Below are 18,630 nucleotides of genomic sequence, written 5' to 3'. Positions count from 1 at the left end.
ATAAGCTCTGCCTAGATCACAACCAGACTGTCTGATAGATAATGCAGAGGGAATTCTGTCCTATCAGCCATGGTCTGAAACTTGTTGAAGGTCATAATAGTTGATCAAAGCATGATCCCAAATGTGATACTGTTCTCAACCAGGTAATATGAAGGGGAAAAAAACAGACACAAGGTTCTTACTCATGTGACCCCATATCTATCTTTTTTTTTTTTTTTTTTCAATGAAGAGATCTATTTTACTAATATAATCTCCAGGATTATAAAGCAAAATGATTTCAAGGAAATCCTAAATTCTAGTCATCCCAGATTAGGTTCTATTAGGGAAAGTGCTAGTTCATTTCTTTCTTTTCTTTGCATAGCCACATTCATAGCTATTTTAAATCTGGACCTTTTAACCATTCATAGATCTACTCTATGTTAGGAAAGCTTTAATTAAGGAAGACTTTAATGGTTTGGAAGGTCAGCTATAGTATCTGGGTGTCCAACGATCAAAAGCAAGGACTGTTCCTTGTGCTTCTGTTCCTCTGCTAATGCATCCCCTTTGTGCTTCAAGAGCTGGGATGCAAACGCTCAGTGAGCGCTCTGGGACAGCCTAGCAACTTACTACCACCACTCACTTTGCTAAGAAAGGTCATGGGAAGGGAGAAAAGCGGAGAAGTGGTGGAAATAGGTTCTTGGAGACTGTTTAAAAGACAGTAGCGAATGCCTGGTAGCACCAAAGCTTTCTGCTTAATGATGTTTGGATGTTTCTGAATTGTACCTACCCTGAAGTTTCCTACTTAAGTTGGCCTTTGGGCAGAGTTTTTTCCACTCCACCCTACCCCTTTTTTGGGGATGGATGGTAATGACACTTCCTTTGTTTTCAGGCATTCCCTTTGCTCTCTCTTGTAGTAAGGTTGACTGAAGTTTAAACCAATCTGGTTCACCTTCTTGCCTTGACTTCCCAGCAACTCCATCAAAGTCATAGACATACAAGTGCCTATATGTTATTAGTTTGCTGAGGAAAGTAGCGTATTGCAAGTCTAAGACAGTTTCCTCTAAAGATCTTCCCCAAATTGATCCATCTTCCAGTTGGAAGAGCTGTCGTGGCTTCTTCTTGAGCCAGTCTCTTGATTGGACAACTGAAAGAGTCAAAGAAAAACAAGAGTCATCTGTTGATGAAGCTTTGCACTGCTTCCAGATTGCACCCATCATCCCCGTTCTGCTTCTATGGTTCTGCATAGACTTACATCACACAATTACATTTTATTTGTACAGGTGCTGTTTGCTTTGAACCAAACCTTGCTGCAGCATGAAAGTCTACGGGCAGGCAGCTTGCAAGCTCCGTACACCACTGAAGATCTCATCAAGCATTATAACTGTGGAGACCTGAATGCTGTCATATTCAACCATGATACTTCTCAGGTAAGTCCATCTTACAGCAGTTGGATAATGAGTTTTCAGTAATTAAAACAATGATACTACTCTATAATGCAAATCCCTGATTATTCTAGGGCAGATATAGCTAGATGAAACTTAAACCAGTGTACATTGATAAAACCAGTGCTCTAGAGTTCCAAGCAAAGCCCTCAATCTAAAAAAGCCCTATATTGTAAGGTGTTTGAAACCCAAGCCCTGCTTCATATCTACATTTCTGAAAGAGCTCCTCTCCCAGGAATGTAGCAGAGCCAATATAACCGTTCTCTGATGTTAAACATTTGGATCTAGTTACATATTTTTCTCCCAAATCTGTTTCTAGCAGATAAAGAGTCTCAGTTGTGCTCAAGAGAGGACCTTTCACCATGGGCTGCAGGTGCCACCTCACTTGAGGGGGGGGGGGCACATGCCCCCCACAGTGACCAGTCAGCAATCAAGGTGGGGGGTCCCCTGCAACCAATCTCAGGGTGCTCCCAGAAGTGCCCATAGTACTTTATCTGGCATGCCCACTCCCTGGCTGGGAGGGACACCAGCACTCCCACCTGCCCCCCCTACCCATTGCCTAAGCAGGGATCATGGCCTGTCAGGGGGTACACCAGCACTCTCAGGGGGTGCACATGCACCCCTGTGCACCCCTTATGCATTGCCACTGGCCTTTCACTGTAGCCAAATAATTACATGTCCGGCCTATTACGTTTTTAGCTTACAGACGTGATACGATAGAGAAGGAGCATTACAGGTTGGAACCTGAGGCACAGAGGATTCATGTGACTTGGTAGGGGGAGGTTGTCACATGGAGTTTGTGGAAGACCAAAAAATAGAGCCCTCAACTCACAAACCCCACTCCTCACCCCCTTCACCTTTCCTCCCCTCATCATCTCTCTCTGCATTCCTCCTATTACTTTTGGTTTCCATGTGTCTCTCATTTGCCTAACGAGAGAATGGGATTTACCCTCGTTTCTTTGTGCGCATTGGCTTCAAGGGGCTGACTGCAAAGCTCTGCTAGGAATGTGCCCAAACAAAAGCTAATTACAAGCGCTTGTGGGGTCTTTGAACATAATTCCCTTCATTAGAAGAAAAGACTTTGTAATATTTGAGTTTATATTTGAAAAGGAAGCCATCCTTATGTAAATAGGCTACAAGGTAAATAACTTCTCAAATATGTCGTAATCCAATAATATTATGTGTGTCTCATGCAGCCTATTAGTCTCTGTTTATCTTAATTATCCAATGCTAATAAAGACTTTCATTGTAGCTGAAACCTGTGTTCCAGGCCAGCAGAGAGCTCATGGCAAACTTTGAGAGACTCCTGTGTTATATGCAAATGCTAATTTTCTTCTCCCTGGTTTTATATCTCAGTGCTGATTTTATTCTCCCTTTTAACTATATGGAAGCAGGATTCATGGGCTTTGTCTGTGCTTGCCTCTTTTTGAGATGAACGGACATAGACTCCAATATCAGAGTGTAGCCACACCATGGCTGGGACTTACCTAAACCTAGCAGATAGCTGACGGACCTCTCTTACACCTTGGTAACACATATCTAATTTATCACAACAATACAATTCCATCAAAATTGCGGCCATTTTTCCAGCAACCATCTGTAATATCAAAATCAGAGATTACTGTGTGCCTTCAAGCGAGGACTGCAATGGGAAGCATACGCTAAGAGGAGCAGCTCTTTTGTCTTTTTGTCTATCAGAGACATTTTAATCTTGTTGGAGCTTGATTCTGCGATCTTGACTCGTAGAGAAATAGGACTGGAGGATTACGTCTCTCTAACCATCTCAGTGGCTACTCTTTTGAGTACTGAATCAATCGCTGTCCATGTGTATGTATATATGTATGTGTATGTATATATGTATATGTATGTATATATATATACACACACATATATGTGTGTGTGTGCATACATACACATGTGTGTACACATACATATATATACACACACATACATGGATATACCCATATAATCAGCATTGCACTAAAATAAATGAGTAACAAATAAATGATGGTAAATGTTACCAGCTCAGAGTAAAATTACCCAGGAAAGAATCAGGGCTAAAACTCCACCGGTATAAATTTATTCCTGTTTAGGTTTCATCTTCTTCCCTTCACCCTGGGGTAGCTGAAAGCTAATGGAAGATAGTCTATGACCTGCTCTCCTATGACCTACCATGCAAGATACCCCAAATAATTGCATATCTAGATGCAAGTTAAACTGGACCATTGTTTTAGTGCCATTGTTCCTTCATGAAACCTCTCGTACAGGGAAGTGCTATTCTGCATGGATATATGGGGCAGACCCAGTCACTAACACAGCTGATGTAAGAAATTCTTGTCCCACCTATCAGTAATCAAAGAGCTTTTCTTCATGGAGACTGGTGTATTAGTAGGCTTCAAAAGAAAATTGTCCAGACAACAGCATTCCTCTACTGAAGCGGTCTTCAGAACATAAGAGCTGGACCTAAGAGCTGGGGAACCAAAGATTTGGGGTAATAATAATGAATATTCTGCACATAAAACAACCTGAAAGACTAGATGTGCTGCCATATTCACTATTCGCATACCCATTTATGACACATAACCATTTGCAGATGGGAGCACTGGGATTTTGAGAAGCTCAAAGATAAATTTGTCAAGGTCACAAAGGAAATATTCCAAGTGGATTAAGACTATAACCCGGGCGCCTTGATGCCCTATCACATTTTTTAATCACTACACAACAATATAATCTCCCCAGGAACATATCTGTAGTCCCTGAGCCAATTTATAGCCATTCACACTGATTATGGTGACTCATGGGAACTTTGTGTCAACAAATCACATATGTCTGGAGCGGACTTGCGTTTCAGACTCGTGAACGATGGAGTGTTTTAAAAAACTCTTATGTCTGCAAATTCTGGGATCAAATACTGCGTTTAAAAAATATGCTATTAGCATCAAGGGAAGCAAAAAAGATTCCAACCAACCAACAGCACTAGCCAGGATCTCACAGAGTGCACTGTTATAACGGATTAGAGCACTTACAAGCCATAGAAAATGAAAATACCTTACCATTGGTTTTCAATATTGTCAGTGGCAAAATTCCTGCTGTCTTAATTGGGAGCAGAAATGGATTCAGTATTTCTCTCTTGCATGTTTTTTAAACTGGTTTTGGGTTTCTGCTCTTTCAGAAATGACAAAAAGATGTACTTCCCAGGGCTTTTTTAGTCAGTCTTGGTAGCTCCCAAAGCTTGTGTTATAGCTGGGTGCCTACCTCTGTCATACAAATACTCTGTGGCTTGCCTAAAGATTTAGATTAGCCTTTAGGAATGATTATGCATATAACGTATCCCCCTAGTTTTCTTGGCTTCAGAGCATAGGCATCTAAGCACATTGTTTTATGATGACCTGATAACAGATTGCTTCCATGAAATCAATAGAGTCAGCCAATGTATATGAGCTGTGGATTTAACTGCTAAATGGCCATCAGAATATTAAATGCTCTAGGAGCTTTGCATAGGGGTGGTAGAAGCTGGGTGCATCTACACGCGCATTAACGTGTTGCCTAGAAATTCTCAAGTTCTCCAGTGCACCATCAACAGATACATCTTTCTCCTTGGAAAAGCTGGATTCTTGGATCTGACATGATTTGAGACCATGACAATAGTACACCGAGTGAGGTTTGTCAACCTCGTTTGTCTCTATTACCATCAGAGTTGGAGGGCAGAATGTGGTTTAGAGTGGATTTGAAGTATACAGGCAAAGCAATACAGCCAGTTTAGGAATGATTATGCATATAACATATCCCCCTGATTTTCTTGGCTTCAGAGCATATGAACCTAAGCACATTGTGCCCTCTAATAGAGGGTATTGGAGGGTACCATAGTCTGGGGGTTGGTTTGGCTGGGCTGCGTATGAAAACATCCCCTAAAATATCTTCCATTTCTGTCACATCCTACTAAGTGCTAATGAGCCCCTTGCGTTCCAGATGCTATATTAATCTAACAGAAAGATTATTAAAAAATCACTTAAAAAAGAAATTTAAAATAAATCAAACCATTCCCACCATTATAGTTCTGCTACATTCCTCCCTTTTGAAGTCTGGGCACCATTTTTCCAAGTTCATAAATCCTCATTTAAACTTAATAAAACTTTAAGGGATCAAATTCATCCAGTTAAACTGTGGCACAGGAATGGAGTCGGAAATGTATCTCTTATTCCTACACACTTGTACAAATGCACGATTCTCCTGTGACTCTTTCAACTGAATGATTTATGCTGGAGTTTCTGGGCAAACTGTCAAAATGATACTGAAATGAAAATGTCATACAAGGAAAGATGGTCCAGGGATGTTTTACTCTAGACTTTTCTGAAAGAAAAATGTTCCCTTCCTACTTCATGGAGGAGTCATGTAGAAGTAAAGAGGCACAGCCCTAGTAGATTAGACCAGCATCCCACCTGGTCCTTTACCCTGTGTTGCAAAGGCCCAGGAATAGCTGTCCACCTCCCTTTGAGGATCTGGACCTGTGCGTCCCAGACACTTAACTAGGGAAATGCCTAAAATTGTCCAGTGTAACGTTATAAAATGATCTGTCCCTAGAGGACATTTCGTTTTAATCCTAGGTTCATAAGAAATTGCTGTATGGCCCCAAGCCTAGTAGGGGTGGGACTTACTGCTTATATCCTTTGCTCCAAATCTGATATACTTGTGGATATTTTTGCTGCTCATTTCAATGTTCGAAGCCTTTTCTTGAATACTGATAAGCTCTGGGCTTTAGTGCTGTTTTGTACAGTGAGCTGTATGAGTGATTAATGCTTTGGGTTGAAAAAAGAGGGAGTTGCTTTGTCAGTCTGAAATTATCGATCCTCGGTTATCATTGAATTCTTTTTTTATCACTATTAAGAGAGGTTATAGGAGTGTCCAGTTTATCTTCATCACAACTTCCATTACTTTTACATATTCCCATCCTGTTCTTTCCTTTTTTTCCCTTCTATCCTGCCTGCATCCCCAATTAATCCTGAAACCAACTCAAATGCGTGTTGCCCAAATTTCCAGCCTTTCCCAGGGAACATCTTCTTTGGTCTCCTGCCCTGCTCCTCTCCTTTTTTCTTAGCTATTGCTCATGTCCTCCCTATGGATTTCAGTGCAGATCTGGCACGCTTCACAGTTGCACAGTGCATTTTGGAGCCAATTTTGGTTGAATTAGATCCCAGTAACTATTTATTTTATAAAGTGCCTGTGACAGTTTATTACATTAATAATGCAATGATAGTAATTCACATTTAAATCCAGCACCATTCATTAGATAGACTTTTACAGTCTGTGAGTCTAATCTATGAGCCCAATAAGAGTCACCATTGAGTTACGTAGGCTCTGGACCAAACTCGCTGGGCCCCGCCACTGGCTGCGTGGATAAAATGGGAAAGTTCACCTTTCTTTTCCAGTGGTTGGGTATAATTACAGATGTTGCCTCCCCCTGAATGCAGTGACCACACCACTATAGAGCATCCATATATGTTCTGATCCTCCAAGGACATGTGAGGCCTTAGCCTCATCTTACATACACAGAAATAGCCTGTTGCACTCCAGTACTATGTAGTACTTCACCATGCTGTACCCAAAAGTTTCACTCTTGTTGAGTGCTGAGGCCCCACATAACCTTTGTCTCAGAGCAGTGCTTCTCAGACATGACTGAGACCTTCATAAAGCATGCTAGCACATTTTATTCAGTCCACAAATGCAGTGGCCTTTAGAGTAGATCACAGCAGAAGAGCCAGCCACCTGGCTCAACCAGGGCAGGCAAAACCAGAAATTTTTAGTGACCAGAAGGGGAATTAGCTAGGCAGCCTGTAACCACCCTTGCTGTAATTTGGCCAGTATATTGGAATAAACAGCTGCCGATGGTCTTGCCTTCATTTCTCCTCTAAATAATGACCTCCAGCAGTGCCCAGGATGGAGTATTGTACTCGTTCCACTTTCTGCCTTTGCAAATAATTCTCATTTTGAAGTTTGTTTTATTTGCTATTATACAAAGTTGTGTTTTTTTTTGTACACAACCCCATTCTTTCAGTAAATTAGAACAGATATTTAAAAAAAGAATTGAAATTAAAATGAGGCACTGATTTTATGTTGATTTACCCCAAAGTGGGGTCTCCCCCTTATTTCTGTTTCGTAAGACATTTCAGATTCAATGGTTTTGTTCCAATTTGGAAGGAAACCGACTTGGAAATCTGCTATATTTCTGCAACACAGACATACCACGCTCCACAATGTTCTGATCACTGCTCATACCAAATTTAGATGTCAGCTCCTCACTCCATCATCCCTATTACAAGCTGCCAATCTGTCCAGTCATTTTGCTCTGACATTACATTATAAAACAAACAAAGGGATTTTTTTTTTTTTTAGGACAAGCAGAGAATAAAGCTCAACTAAACTAAATTAAAATCAGATTTTAACACAGACTTTTGTTTCTGGTGACCTGAGAGCTTGATTCTGTTGTCATTGAAGTCAATAGCAAAGGTCCCAATGGACTTCAGTTGGGCATTATGGCAACGTCTTTTCATTGATTTGAACTACTGAGAAATACTAGAGTTTGGCTGGTTTGGGGTGATTGGGTGATGTTAGTGGCAGTGTCCTATCATCCTGTGCTGACCCAGGGAAGGACAGCCTGGAGTTTGTCAAGTGTAAAGAGAGAAATAATCATCTCATCTGACCTCCTTTATCACACAAACTATGAAACATGGGCTTGATGCTGTAATGCTGACAATGGGACCCAGATAGAAGAAGACACTCTGTCCAGTCTTATCCCATTCCTCTTCTCCAGTAGAAAAAACCAGTTATGAACTATTTCTATAGCACTTTTTATCAGTTGATCTCAACAGTATTAAAAGTAGAGGTGAAAACCATTGAAGATGGGGAAACCAAGGTATGGACAGGGCTGGACACAGGCATGGATGAAATGGGTGGCCACCCAGGATCCGGACAGAAAGGAGGCCCAAAAATGGTATTTTTTTTACCGTTGTCTGATTATTATTATCATTATCCCTGGCGAAAGGGGGGGATATTAAAAGTTCACCTGGGGCTGCCAGGAGTCTAGGTGCAGTGCTGGGTATAGAAATGGGATATGACTTTCTCAAAGTCCGCTAGCAGGTTCATGACAGTCAGGAATAGTACCTAGGCTTTCCTACCTACTGTCCAGTGTTGTAACCATCTTCCATTGACTTTTTTTTTTCCAGCTTGACCCAGCAAATTGTATGGCTTATGCTGAGTCAATATTTTGGCAACCTACTTCTGGTGCTTCTGATAATGTGAAATACAAGATGTATAAATTCACATCACATCAAAGTCATTAGCTCCCCCACCCCAAAAAGAAAAGCTTTTGTGCCCTGTCATACAATATGTTTGCAGTCTATAAATCATCAGACTGTGTTACATATCCTTTTAAATATGTTATCAGAGCATTCTTCACTTAAACCTGTCCTTTAAGATTTAAGGGTCCTGATAATTCTAATTACATCATTAATTTGCCTGCATTATAGTGCTGGATAAATCCAACAGGATATCTGGCTTGCTTCCAAATCTAGTCAACGAAAAGTATCTGTGGAATGCTCCAGCTACAATAAATACAAAACACACAACTGAAACCATTAGGTAGAGTGTTGAATGATAAGCTGGCCCCTGATTTGTCCAAGGAATGGAGTTTTATCAAGAGTAAAAGAAAATAAATCTGTACACCAAATGCACAGTTATTGAAATACAACCTTTGGAAACATCTTATCACCTTCAGACATAACACAGTGCACACAAGCTGCCATAGCGTCTTGACTTTACAAAGGAAGTCGTTAGTTTTTGCAATACAGCTTAGTTCAGAATAGTCCCAGTGACTCAACCCAAGAAATTCTGTTTCAAGCATGAGACAAGGAGTCAGCAATGCAGCCTTTGCATGGCATGTGTTTCTACCAAAGCCAGCAGAATGCCCCAAAATAAGCCTGTTGGCCCTAAATTTGAACATGTTTATTGAGAGCAACACTTGGTCTTGGAAGTCAATAGAAGAACCTGCCTACCCTCTTCTTGCAATTAAGGGAAGGATATTTCTAGGCAAATATTATCTCCCTTGCATTTAGAAGGATCCACTGTCTCTGGTAGGATTATACTTTTCTACTCTACTTTTACCTGTATCTAAACACTGGATCCTCAAAACCTTAAGCTCCACCAAAATACCAGACCTGAGTCATCTACAACTTTGACTCGGGCCATGTGTGTAGTTCTGGAAATCTTGCTGGAAACCTGCACTCATTCATCATGAAAAAAGTCAACAAAATCAAAATAAACTATATCACACAAGTTCTTCAAAGGAGTTTCATTGTATCTCTGAATTGTTTAATGGAAGCTTTCTGTTTCCAAAATTTCAGTTTCAGATAATTTTCTTAAGTTTTCCAGTTCCATTCTGGCCTTATTTCTTTCTTATACATTTTACATAGAAAGAGTTCATCAAATTATAGGAAAGTAGGGCTGGAAGGGACCGCATGAAGTCATCTAGACCATGCCCTGGCTCTTGAAAATTTTCAGGGAGGGAGATTGCACAATTTCTCTAGGTAGCTAGAGAGATTCCCTAGGTAGCAAGGGAAGTGGTACTGGCTCCTACCCTGGGGGTCTTTAAGAGGAAGCTAGATGATCACCTTGCTGGGGTCATTTGACCCCAGTACTCTTTCCTGCCAGAGCAGAGGGTCGGACTTGATGATTTGCTCAGGTCCCTTCCGACCCTACAAACTATGAAACTATGAAACTAGCTTGTTTTGTAGGGCTGTGCGAGGCTTTGGACAGAGTTTTGGATCTGGAGAAGCTTTGGACACTTTGGCATCCAAAGCAGCATGTTCAGATCGATGCTCTGACTTTGTTAGGCTTTCTGAAGTGCTTCAGAAAAGCTTTGGAGCCGCTTCAGAGATCCAGCCATAGGATATAATGGGGAAACAATGAAATATCTATAACACTGTTGTTTTTTTGTCTGATGTGGATGAAGTTTGCAGAGATTGTAGTCTCTGCTGAGAACATGAAGCCTGCCAAGTTTCAAGAAGATCAGTGCAGGCAGTTGTGGGGAACTGCACCCCATGTTCTTGAAAGCAAAATGCATGTCATGCGTATGTGTTACACCACAGGGGGTGAAAATTGCAGGATGGTGGCTCCTGGTGAGGCCACAAAGCCTGTCAAGTTTCAAGATCAGTTCAGGGGTTTGGGGGAAACTGCACCTCAAGCTGCGGACAAGCAAAACTCATGACATAGGTGACACTGCGTGTGTTAAGGCGCAGCAGGGTGAAAGCTGCAGGGATGGTGGCCCCTGCTGCAGCCACAACGCCTGCCAGCTGTTGAGGAGATTGGGGCAGGGGGGGTTCAGGGGCCCTGCACCTCTAGTTGCTGACAGGCAAAACTCATGCCATGGGTGCTTGTGGGACTGACTGTCTGTCTTGGGGTGTGAGAGACACTACTGCAGGCCTGGCTGGTAAGCTACTGTGTTACCCGTTACCAATCAATCATGATTCACTCAGGGGCCAGCTCAGTACACAGTAGCTAGCTAATGTAGCCAGTTAATTACCATCAATTAACACCTACAAAAGTGGAGACTAAGGAGAGGAAATAATTAATACAGACAATCAACTGCCCCAAGACAGACACAGTCAATTGCACAACACCCATGGCATGAGTTTTGTCCATCAGCAGCGAGGGGTGCAGTGCCCCAGAACTGCCCCGCACCGATCTCCTCGACAGTTGTCGGGCATTGTGGCCACAGCAGGGGCTGCCATCCCTGCAGCTTGGCAGACTGCATGCTCTCAGCAGATTCTACCACCTTCAAGTTTCATCCAAAACAGACAAAAAACAAAGTTATAGATATTTCATTGATTCCCCATTATACCCTATGCCCGGATCTGCGAGGCGGCTCTGAAGCTTCGGAGCCGCTTCAGCTGGATTGAAGCAGAAACCTGGTCCGGAGCTCTGGATCAGATCACTGCCATCCGAAGCAGCCAGATCCAAAGCCAGATCGCACAGGCCTACTGTTTCAATGCGTGACTACCCTCCTAGGTAAGAAGTTCTCTCTAATCTCCAACTTCAGTTTCCTCTGCTGCAGTTTGAGGACCTTGGTCCTATTGTTGTTTTATTGGAGAGAGAGCCGAACAAATGCTTCATTCAAAAGGTTTCTCAAAAAAAACCCTCAAAAACTCACTTGCAGAAAAGACGGTTGTTTTACAAAAAATACAAATATAATGTTGGAGAAATATCAATCAGCTTCATTGTACAAGTCATAAAAGGGGACAGGATAATGGGGAGGGGATCCAACCTAGTGGAGACAGTAGCATGCAGCTCTCTGTAGCTTGCTGTACTTATGTTGTGAAGCATTTGATCTGTTCTCTATTTTTAAGGAACTCGGTTTATGAAGTTTTCTTTGGAATGACTTATTTAATCCTGCTAGTTCAAAGGAAACGGGAAGGATTTGTTAGTCTTTTAACAATATATTGTGGCTTAAGTCTATGAGATGCTGTTTCTCTTTTGTGTGGGATCCAGAGGACATTTTTGTCACCTCATTATAAGAAAAAAAAATATTTGACTGCCTGGTTCATTATACAAGAAAGAGCAGGCTGCCACATGGCTTTTGGTACAATTTTTCATGGTCTGCCACTATTACCATGTATCTGCTTGCATTACCGAGGAGTGAATATGAAAGGTCAGATCCTCTCTCTTTCTGTCTGCTCTATTCTGTGCTGATATATCCTCCTTGATCTATGCTTAGAGCCCAAAAGGCAGATACCAGAATGGCTCATACCCAGTGACACTGTATTGTCCTGTCTGTAAAGAAATTGCTTCCAAGTGTCATTGCTCTGGATACTCACCTATACTGGGTGACTCTGCTGACTTTCATTAAGCGACTGCCGGTTTTTATGCACGGAAGTAGAGCAGAATTAGGCTCTTTTGTAAAATATCTTGGATCCCAGAAGCAAGTCTTTTTCATTCCTCCATTTTCCATCCTGAGAATCCTGCCCTAAAAGACAAATTTATGCAATTTCCAAGAGGTTTCAAGTGGTCTGGGGCAAATGTCTGCATATCTGCTAGGTTCACTCTAGTTGGGCTGACCTAATACCTTGGCTTCATTAGAAAAGTTCATGGTACCCCCCGGTCTACTTTACAAAAGCAGAAGAGTCTCATGCTTACAATCCTGTCTCATGCCAGTTCTGATCCAGGATGGCTATCATTGTCCAAGCTTGTATTATGCTGCTTGCTCTGTTGTGTGGACTTTCACAGATACTTTCGATGGTCTCAGTTGTATCGTGCATTTGTTTTTGCTATAAAATCCTGCTCCAATTTTTACATAGCCATCCAAGTGCAGCAGTGAACATTGTATGAAGCAGAGATGTGGAACAGCAAACCATCATTTCCTACTTGAGCCTGGAGAGCACCTGCTCGCAAAGACCTGTTCTTCCCTGGACTGTCCTTGAACTGACCAGCTGTTCTCCCCGATGGTAGCAAAGGGTAAAACAAAAACATGTCTTTGGAAGAAAGAAAGAAAGAAAGAAAGAAATGGTTAAACAGTCAAACAAAATAACTTCCTGGCCTCAGGTCTCTTCCTTTGATCAGGATCTTCACTCAGGTATCTTGGCATCTCAATGGCCATGGTTTTAGCAGAAATGTTCTGTCAAAGGAAACAAAGGGTTTGGAAAAGAAATAGAAAAAAAAAAAGTTGAGCTTTTCCATATGTTTGCATGTATGCAGCCCATGCAGGTTTTCATTAAACAAAAAAAAAATCATATCTTTTTGGATTTTGAAAGGGATATTATTAAGCATTAAAGGCTACCCTCAAAACGAAGCCCCGACTTTTATTCTCCTTATACCGGAGGTTTGCCATCCTTATTCAATTAATACACAGATCTTACTAATCTGGTCCTAAGTATACACAGCATACTTGGGTGAAGCATGCAGAAAGGGACTGCGCTCATCGTTCCAACAATGTTTTGTTAAGACTTCTTTAATCAAAACATTCATTCGGATAGAGGGGCTGGCTGCATACTTTGGCATTGCTACCAATGGTGGGGTCAGGGGAGGAGGGAGGCGCAATGTTGCTTTCTTTTTCTTTAAGTGCTTGGAAAGTGACTATTTAACTGGTGTGGAAAAATAAATAGAAAACATACACGGGGGTCACGACTTCTCTGGGATTTGTTGAAAGTCTTTTAGAGGGGAGAAACATATCACCCTGAAGGTGTCCATGAGCTGCACAGCCCGTGGTTTTAGCCTTGCTTTTCTTAGGCATGCATGCACAGGAGCAGTGAGTGGTGGAAGGAGGGGAAGAGTAGGACTTTGGTTCAGGTACCTTGGAGCAGGTTGCTGCATCGGGGCTTTTCCAGCCAGGCTTTGGTTCCTTCCCTGAGCATCTCTCAACTAGCCTCAGTAGTTTGCAGCCTTTAAACCTGCTGGCCTTTGCTCTCTGGGGTGCCTCCCAGCCTGCCCCAGTCACATACATTTCATCACACAAAACAAGCAAATAAAAACCTTATTGTGTTGGGATGGGTCTACTGGGATGGGTCTACTGTGGCCTCAGCCTTCCTTCCTCAGGCCTGTCCTCCTCGTAGCTCAGAGGTCTCCTGTCTCTGGTGCTTCTCCTCCACCTTTCCCACTGGTTCTGCCTGCTGGGGTTTTGGTTCCCAATGAGCCATGTCTTCATTAACCTCCCCCACAGCTGCAGCCCTTCAGTTTAACTAGCTGCCTTTCCCTATGTGGACAGGCCACTATGTTACCTACCTCCCCACTCAAGAATGAAGTCAGAGACTCATTCTTCCATACTTAATGCCCCCACTTCACAGGAGAAGTGCATTCACATGTGTGGCCCCAAATCAATGGCAGATCTTGAATGTGTAGGGCTGTAAAGCCAGGGACCAACACATGAGCCTGGAGTTGGTATCCCGCATTGCCTTCAGCCAGGTTAGAGGTGCATGATCTGTCACCAGTGTGAAGGGGGCTTCTAGGGGGTAATAACAGAGGGCTTTGAATAAGAATGCCTCCCCATGAAGTGGGAGGTCAATGACTGAGTATTTCTGCTCTCAGGGTAGGAGCTTTTAGCTCATATACAGGATATGGTGTTCACCATCCTCAAAGTTGTGTGAAGGAACGGCTCTAAGACCTCTTTCTGAGGCATTGGTCTGTATGATGACCTGGTGTTCAAAATCTGGGCTATGCAATATGGATGCCAAAAATATCCTTTTAATTTCTCCAAATGCCTCCGTGCATGCCAAGGACCACTCTACCACCCGGGGTGCTGTGTTGTGTAGTTTGTCAGTCAGAGGGGCAGTTATAGTGGAGAAGCATGGGATAAATAGATTTCATAGACATTAGAGCTGGAAGGGACCTTGCGAGATCATCGGGTCCAGCCCCCTGCCCAAGGGGCAGGAAGTCAGCTGGGGTCAGATAATCACCTAAATGCTTCTTGAATGTATCCAGAGTAGGTGCTTGCACCACTTCTCAGGCAAGTCTATTCCAGACTCTGGAGACTCAGACAGTAAAGAAGTTTTTCCTTATGTCCAGTTTAAAACGATCTTCCACTGGTTTGAAACCATTGGACCATGTCTTCCCTTGGGGTGCCATGGTGAAGAGAAGTTTTCTCAGATCCTGATGCACACCCCTGATATACTTATAGGCTACCACCAAGTCCACCCTGAACCTACTTTTTTCCAAGCTGAAGTGTCCCATTCCTCTCAGCCTCTCCTCATAAGGCCTGATCTCTTGCCCCCTGATCATGCACGTGGCTGTCCTCTGCATTCTCTCAAGCTTCTCTACATCCTTTTGAAAGTGTGGACCCCAGAATTGGATGCAGTACTCCAGCTGTAGCCTCACTAAGGCTGAGTATAATAACATCATAACATCTTGGGTCTTGCTTGAGATGCATCAGTAGATGCAAGCCAGGAGTATTTTTTTCTTTGCCAGCTGCAGCATTGCATTGGTGGCTCCTATTCATCTTGTGGTCAATCATGACCCCCAAGTCTCTTTTGGTCATAGTGCTAGTGAGTGTAGCACTGCTGATCCTATAGGTATGATGTGGGTTCTTTCTCCTTGATTTCTCTATGTTGAAAGTCATCAGGTTTTAAATCATTGATAATTAGCTAGTCCAAGAAAGGGTTTCAGCTACTTATTTTGTTTCGGGCACCAGGGCTTCTATTAAGGCTCTCACCTTCTCAATAAGGGCCTGGATCTCCCCATGACCCACAGTGTTGCATAAATATTTTGTGTCCACACAGCCGAGCCTGCATTTTGTTCAGTTTGTCCTAAGGCCTGCATTTCAAAGTGATTGTAATACCCCCTGACTTGTTTCAGATGTTCCCCCCAGGTCTGGGGAAGTTCTTGAATTGCAAATATGGGAGCAACGTATCCCACTTTTGAGGTTCCACCCACACAAACTTTTTTAGCAACTCCTTTCAATTCTGATTAAACTGTGCCACTAGCCCATCTGTCTGTGGGTGGTAGAGTGAGGTTCAGACTCAGTGGACTTGCAGGAGGGACCACACCTCCTGTAGCAGCCATGACATAAATACAGTGCCTGCGTCTGTGAATTTTTCCTGTGGCAGCCCCACCTGGGAGAATAGCTTCAGCCATTCAGTTGCCACTGTCCTAGGTGCTCCAGTGGGATAATCTGATATTTTTTATATCTGGGACATGGGGCCACCAGCTGCCGGTCTGGACAGGATTGGCAGTACCCCTTAATTGCTTTGTAAAACCTTGGCCAGAAGAACCGGGCAAGCGTCGTCTTCTGGGTTTTTTTCTGCTGGCAAGTAGCCCACCTACAGTACATTGTGTGCTAATTTTAGAACTTGATTTTGGTTCAACTTGGGCACCAACAACTAAGTTTTCCATGTCCCTGGTTGTTAATGACCCTTACTAGGACCTTGTCATGTAGCTCAAAATGGGGCCTGGGATGCTGACTTATTCAGGGTCATTGCAACAATACTTGAAGTGCATCCTGAAGGACTTTTTAGAACAAGGCAGTTTTGGGTGGGAGTGCAATTATACGTAGAGATGTTATTTCCACTCACATTTCTCAAACTTAAAATGTAGCTTTCTGGCTGAACAGTGTGTGGGGTCTTTTCTGTGTACTGCTGTGCACTTTGGGAGACAACTGGAACAAAATCTACTAAGCAAGATCATAAATATGTTTAGTGTTTTTAGATTTGGGATTAACTTAGGTACCAGACCAAATACTTGCGTTACACTATAGCCTCTATAAACCACTCCAGCAGCAAAAGTAGCTTCTATCTCAGAAGACCCGAGAGCTGGTATGTGTTGTGTTGTGGGTTCAGTTCACTGCGGCAGGAGCCAATTTTACAAAGAGGTGTCTTTATTAGATGTCTAGTTGGCAGTTGATATCAAGTGAAGTGCCCCAGGAGTCAGTCTTAGGGCCAGTTTTGTTCAATATTTTCATCAGTGATGTGGAAGATGACATAGAGTCTACCCATCAGCAAGTATATAGATGATACCAAGCTAGGGGGAGTAGTAGATATACTGGAGAATAGGGTTACGATTCATAGAGACCTAGACAAATTGGAGGATTGGTCCAAAAGAAATCCCATGAGGTTCAACAAGGACAAGTGCAAAGTCCTGCACTTAAGACAAAACAATCCCGTGCACTGGTGCAGGCTGCGGGCTGACTGGCTGGGCAGCAGCTCTGCAGAAAAGGACCTGGGGGTGACAGGGGACAAAAAGCTGGATATAAACCATCAGTGTGCTCTTGTTGCCAAGAAGGCTAATGGCATCCTGGGCTGCATCGGTAGGAGTGTTGCTAGCAGATCAAGGGCAGTGATTATTCCCCTCTGTTCCACACTTGTGAGGCCACATCTGGAGTCCTGTGTCCAGTTTTGGGTCTGTCCTACAGAAAGCATGTGCACACATTGGAGAGTTTCCAGAAAAAGGCAATAAAAATGGTTCGGGGGCTGGGGCGCATGACTTATGAGGAAAGACTGAAGGAACTGGGCTTATTTAGTCTGCAGAAGAGGAGACTGAGGGGGATTAAATAGCAGCCTTGAATTACATGCAGGGTGTTTCCAAAGAGGATGAAGCTGGAATGCTCTCAGCGGTGGCAGATGAGAGAACAAGGAGCAATGGGCTCAAGTCACAGAAAGGGAAGTTTAGCTTAGGTATTAAGAAAAAAATTCTCACTAGGAGGGTAGTAAAGCACTGGAACAGGTTACCCATAGAGAGCGTAAAATCTCCATCCTTGGAGACTTTTAAGACCCTGGTAGACAAAGCCCTGGCTGGGATGATATAGCTGGTGCTGGTCCTGCTTGGAGCAGGGGGTTGGACTAGATGTGACCTCCTGAGGTCCCTCCCAACCCTCATTTTCTATCACTCTATGATTCATCATAACAGGATACAAACAGCCATTAGTGTCTCTCTCCGTCTCTGGCTCTGCCTCTATCTTAACGATATACAGTCCTCACAGTATGCATCTGGCCATGCCCTCTTCTGCATCTAATGAATCCTGGAAATGCCCCTACCTTCTCCCTTCTTCTGCTCAGTCTCTTTTCTACCTCAGGTTCACCACTGTCTTGCACCTTATAGGATATAAACAGTAATTATCAGGCTGGCTCAGATTGGAGGCCTAATCAGTCTAGTATCCAGCCTCTGGGAATAGCAAGTGCTCCAGAGATAAGAACCCTACATCAGGCAGATGTAGGATAATTTCTTCCCAGCATAAGGTCTTAACATGGTTGAGGGAAGGTAGATTTTATCCTGCTTCAGATGCCATGGTAAGTGGGGGCAGGAAAGGTGATCGGGTCGCCTGTTTTCCTCCCTGATCTGGGCATAACCTAAAAGCAGATAGTCTCCCAACAGGGCACCACGCTGACAGGATGCCTGCCACAAGGCAAGCTGTCCTGTGGAAAGTTACCTCCTAACACAGGAAGCACCTCTTTGGGACCAACTCAAGATTCTGTTCTATCTCTCGACAAAATTGTTTTTGCCATGGGGAGATGAATGGGGTTGATAAGCTCATTTCTCTGAAAAATCATAAAGCTTACTTCACATGCATACCTTCTAATATTTCTTTGTCTTTTTAGATCTTAAAAATTGCTCATAAATTGAGGATTTCTGTAGCTGGCAGACAGTTGTTAAGATTAACAACATGGCACCCTGGACGGCATACTTCTCTGCATAGCTCCTTTGAGCTCCTTTATAACGTCCTTTCTCTCCCTTTTGTGTA

The 18,630-nt window shown here is 43.0% G+C and overlaps 1 protein-coding gene across 1 annotated transcript in view; it reads left to right on the top strand.

Moving 5' to 3' along the window:
• The window catches only part of TRABD2B (TraB domain containing 2B), a 392,533-nt gene that overhangs the window by 214,963 nt on the left and 158,940 nt on the right, over positions 1 to 18,630 (top strand). The window contains exon 3 of the mRNA XM_014598641.3: positions 1,260 to 1,406. Within this exon, the coding sequence (XP_014454127.1) occupies positions 1,260 to 1,406 (147 nt within the window). The remainder of the gene's footprint in view (positions 1 to 1,259; positions 1,407 to 18,630) is intronic.

This window comes from Alligator mississippiensis, chromosome 5 (assembly GCF_030867095.1).
Source record: "Alligator mississippiensis isolate rAllMis1 chromosome 5, rAllMis1, whole genome shotgun sequence".
Classification (NCBI taxonomy): Eukaryota; Metazoa; Chordata; order Crocodylia; family Alligatoridae; genus Alligator; species Alligator mississippiensis.
The sequence above is the reverse complement of the archived record's forward strand: the minus strand, read 5'-3'. Positions and strand labels throughout refer to the sequence as shown.